At 37.1% G+C, this 5,041-nt stretch overlaps 1 protein-coding gene across 1 annotated transcript in view; it reads left to right on the forward strand.

Annotated features, from left to right (window-relative positions):
• Positions 1-1,977, forward strand: part of LOC141440439 (pre-mRNA-splicing factor 38B) — a 14,362-nt gene extending 12,385 nt beyond the window's left edge. The window contains 2 exon segments of the mRNA XM_074104961.1: positions 1,649-1,839; positions 1,842-1,977. Coding sequence (XP_073961062.1) covers positions 1,649-1,839; positions 1,842-1,921 — 271 coding nt within the window. The 3' untranslated portion in view covers positions 1,922-1,977.
• Positions 1,978-5,041: the final 3,064 nt, after the last annotated feature.

Consider the following 5,041-nt stretch of genomic DNA (forward strand, 5'->3'; position numbering starts at 1 on the left):
TAAACCATAAATATATGACCATTGTCAAGAGGGCGCTATTGTTCTTATTTATATGGCAATAGTTCAGAGGGCCTACACCGAAATTCGAAGTTCGTATCGTACCGTCCCTCTCGCTCTCGTATTAAATACTATTTAATGGGACCACACGATACGAACTTCGAGTTTCGAGTTCCGTAGTAGCCCTGCAGTATAGGCGGAACAGTGACATCTTGACTTTACCTGCTAGCTCTGATGTGAATTTGGAAAGGTTTTGTAGTGAAATAGTTTCATTCCCCAAGCGTTTTTTTTTTAGTAGTTTATTATAAACATTAGTTACAATCCGTTGTTGACCTACTAATCGCGTTTGGGCATTTTTGTTATTGTTCAAAGAAACCGCCGCAGTGACACTGACGATCATTCAAATTGTTGCCAGTGTAAGAAATTAGTTCCAATGGAATTACGCAACATGGCGAGTAGTCATATATTACTGGTCAGGTTTTACTTTTTGAGTATCTTAAATGTCCGTATGATGCCGTCATATCATATTATTTCAATTATTTTTTTGCAAATACAGCTCGATCACTACTATCGATGTAAATATCATTATTTGTTACTCATAATTTCATAAATATGTCATGATTTCTTCTATACGACCGGATGGCTAAGTGGTTAGAGAACCTGACTACGAAGCTTGAGGTCCCGGGTTCGAATCCCGGCCGGGGCAGATATTTGTGTGAATAACACGAATGTTTGTTCTCGGGTCTTGGATGTTTAATATGTATTTTAAGTATGTATTATCTATATAAGTATGTTTATCCGTTGCCTAGTGTCTATAGTACAAGCTTTGCTTAGTTTGGGACTAGGTCAATTGGTGTCAAGTGTCCCATGATATTTATTTATTATTATTATTATATAGGTATATGATGGGCATAGTACGGCCCGCCGACGTTCCTTCGAAGTGAATAGTACCTGCATATATGGCCCGTGATCATAATATAATTTCATTATTTGGCACAAACATAAAGAAGTATAAAATAGAACGGTGTAATCCTGGCCCTTCTCTAAAATATCTGTAACTTTCTGGCCCTCCATGAAGAAAGTTTGCCCAACACTATAAATAATACTCTTTGGTCTTGATCTGTCATGGCGACATAACATAAAGAGAACTGACGTTGTCATGGGTTTGCGCTAGTGTCGCCCCCTGCGCAGTGCTTTGTCTTTTTTAGGGTTCCGGAGCCAAAATGGCAAAACGGAACCCCTATAGTTTCGCCATGTCCTGTCTGTCTGTCTGTCCGTCCGCGGCTTTGCTCAGGGACTATCAATGCTAGAAAGCTGTAATTTTGCACAGATATATAAGTAAACTATGCCGACAAAATGGTAAAATTCAAAATTCAAAAAAAAAAATATTTTTGGTACCTCCATAGACGTAAAGTGGGGGTGTTTTTTTTCTCGTCCAACCCTATAGTGTGGGGTATCGTTGGATAGGTCTTTTAAATAGCGTAAATCTGACGTAAAAGTTGTCAAAATTATGAGAGCTCCTTTTTCTGGTGAAAAAGGCAAAGGAATCATATCTATTCTGTGGTAGTGTTGGCAAATTCAGATAATTTTGCATTTTTTTGTATTTTTTTAAATATGAAATAATTATAGTAAATATTTTCACATGTTCAAGAGGCAAAACTCTTTCGATTCCTGTAGTAATTAACAGGTGTTCAAAAAATGAAATCTTGTCAATTTTTCATTACAGATATTCAAAAGACAGACAGCGCGACCCGTACAAGCGCGACGAGCGATCGCGCGACCGCGACAGGGACCGCGAGCGGGAGCGCGACCGCGACCGGCGCGACCGCGACCGCGACCGGGACCGGATCGCGAGCGGCGCGACCGCGACCGCCGCGACAGGCCGCGCCAGCGCTCGCGGTCGAAGGACCGCCGCTATAGATAACTGTAGCTTTTATTGTATTACAGATTATAATTAAGATTATAATTAATTATGTTCCATTAGTTGTTTTATTTGTTAGTTAGTACACTTTTTAACTGTTCCTTTAGCATTTACATGCAACAAAGGATTTTAACGTGGTATAAATGAAAATTAATCATTTTTTGCCGCTCAGGATATTTTTGGCGCTTTGGAAACGTATATTTTTGCCCTTGACTGTACAATCTACGGACTATTCGGGGTAGTTCCTTTGGCAGCACAAAAAAGGAGAATTCTTAGTAAGGAATAATTCCAATCTACTATTTCTATTTCAGAATAAGAAGCTAGGCCACTTTTACAAAGATATTTTTTTAATACGTACAATGTAAAATATATTATTAATGAAATAAAAGATTCCAGTAACCATATAATTACTTTATTGCTAGATATTGGTAATTCATTGCTCAGATTACACAGATTTATTCTAAGCAGCGATATATTTACACTTAAAAAACAGGCATGACTTTAGTTCGTGATTTCATAATGATTTCATTCAACAAATGCATTAATAAAGTGAAATGCGAAATCGCATAATGTTAATTATTTTAAATATGCCACCAGGCACCACCGGGTGCGGGCGCGTCGAATGCATGGCATCCCTTTCTCGCTCATAGTCGTGTTTCTAATTCACTAGTGTTAGAGAGAGTGAGAAAAAAGTGAGCTACACTCCTAACGTCAGACCAAGACACTAAAAGCATAATATCGTTAACACGTTCGGCGCCGGCAGCGATCCACTAAGCTCTTACGCTATGCCTACACATATCCCACAGCAGTCACTTCTATGCCAGCGACACGTATACGTGTCACAGACGTAATACATTCCGATGCCAGTGACACAACGTCTGTGACTTTTTAGTTCTTACTCCTATGCCAGTGACACGCATGTCGTATCAAAATAATTCGTACCTCCTAAAGCGGACCGGCTTAGCGGAACGTTGCCGAAGCCGCAAGCGATCCACTAAGATCTTACGCCAGGCATAGCGCTCCCACAGCAGTCACAAATACGTGTCACTGGCATAGGAGTGAGAACTAAAAGTCACAGACGTCACTGAGGCCGAACGTGTTAAGACGTGTCTGTCTCCTATACGGTTCGACATTAGCAACATTTATTTCAGAAATAGTTAATTGTGCAAAAAAATACAGACCACTTATTTGGTCAACCGTACAGCTCTATCTGCTCTTTGCTAGTTGTACACACTTCGGGCTAGCGTACGCCAAAAATTGATCAACTGGTATAAATAACGATTGGAAACAAACCAGAATTACTATTATTTATAATTATCAAAAACTCATTCCACAGACGCAGTTTGATTTCAATTCGTGTGCCACGTTCGACTCGACCGCTTAGAAATCTACACTTTCCTCAAACTAAATTTTTATATACAATGCGATACCATAGATACTTAAAGTTATGGTATAAAATATAGTTTCTAAAGAACATAAGGTAGTTTGCCCCATTTCTAGAAAAGAAATGAATAAAAATATATAGTTAAAGCTGCACTACTGTTGTTGATTTGATTTATATGCTAGGATCATAATACATCAGTTACGAAGGCAGTTAGGAGGTTGCCAATGCCAAAAAAAAAACAAGGTACAATATACACCAATTGACTTATTCCTAAACTAATCAAAGCAATAAAAATGGAACACAGATAAAATATTACAAGAAGGCAGCGATAAAAACCGGCTCTGATAGCTTAACGGTGGTACACATTGTTTTTAAACTCGCATCTAATTCATAATTTCACAAATATTAAAATTATACATATTAATAATTATCTTAGAATCAAATTCCTTAGTGCTTTCATAATTATATTCACTCCACAAACTTTGAGCCTACGTCGTCTCTAAAAGACTGAATTAATCTAAATTCAAATCATTTTTTTTTATCGAAGCTAGTGGACAGCGAGGTCGGCGCGTTTCTTTTTCATCCTTTGGTAAAGGCAACTAAGCCCATGCTGCCAAGTTAATCATTTATTCCGTTTAAAACTTATAAAACAAGATTTTGCTAACAAAACCACGCCTGTATTATACAAAAGATAGCATTAATTTACACTGTATTAAAAACGTAGCGTCGTCAACACAAGGGCTGTCATAAAATCTTTTTTTACGAATACAAGATATTAGTTTTATGAATTAAATTCGAGTGTTGTTCTGCGTACCTTGATTTTACAGCAGCTCAGTTGCATGCCGAACTGTGCCGAAATATCGAGCTGCTTTGAAATCAAGGTACGCGGAACAATAAAATTAGTAATGACCAAGGAGCGGAATTCTCATAGCAAAAATCAAATGTCACGAGGGATAGACCATTGTGTTTTATCGACTATTCCAGTTATCGATTTTTCGGATGTTACTGACTTTTAACATTATTCAGTAACATTAACCCTCTTTGATAAGCCACTAGCATCTCTTTATTAAAATAAATTACGTCACGTCACATTTGACATTTGATGTCGCTTGAGTTTTTAAAAGTATTATTTTATTAATAAAATGGTTAATCGTAAAAGAAAAACGATTAACATATGGATAAAGTAATCCTTCTCTTAATTTTAAAATTTTCTCTTACTTCTCTTAGTTTAAATGGTGACAATGTAGAGAAAATAATGTCACTTCTTTGTTACCACAATCAAGATGAAGAAAATATAATAAATTAGTACAGATATATAGATTTCGATTCTGTTATTTTGAATGAAGGTTAGTCTATCGTCAGTTACACATTTCCGTTTCGGTTTTGTTTAAATTTTAACAAACACACAGTCTATTTTTTTTTTGGTAGCCTATAGTGTCCCAGTGCAGGACAAAGGCCTCCCCCATTACAGGTCTAATTTAATTACCTAAAACATATCGTGCTAACTGACATTTAAACATCGACAGTCGATAAAACACGATGGTCAATCCCTCTTGACATTTGATTTTTGCTATGAAAATTCCGCTCCTTGGCAATGACCGCAACGAGACATGAGCATTAAAAATGAAATTCGAGTTAAAATACATAAAAAAAAACGTTTTTAATCCCTAATTACAAACACTGTAAAGTAACCTTACTTAAGGCGCTCGCGGTTGCAACTGACATGCTTCAGTTAAGGC

The sequence above is a fragment of the Choristoneura fumiferana genome, chromosome Z (genome assembly GCF_025370935.1).
Source record: "Choristoneura fumiferana chromosome Z, NRCan_CFum_1, whole genome shotgun sequence".
Taxonomy (NCBI): Eukaryota; Metazoa; Arthropoda; class Insecta; order Lepidoptera; family Tortricidae; genus Choristoneura; species Choristoneura fumiferana.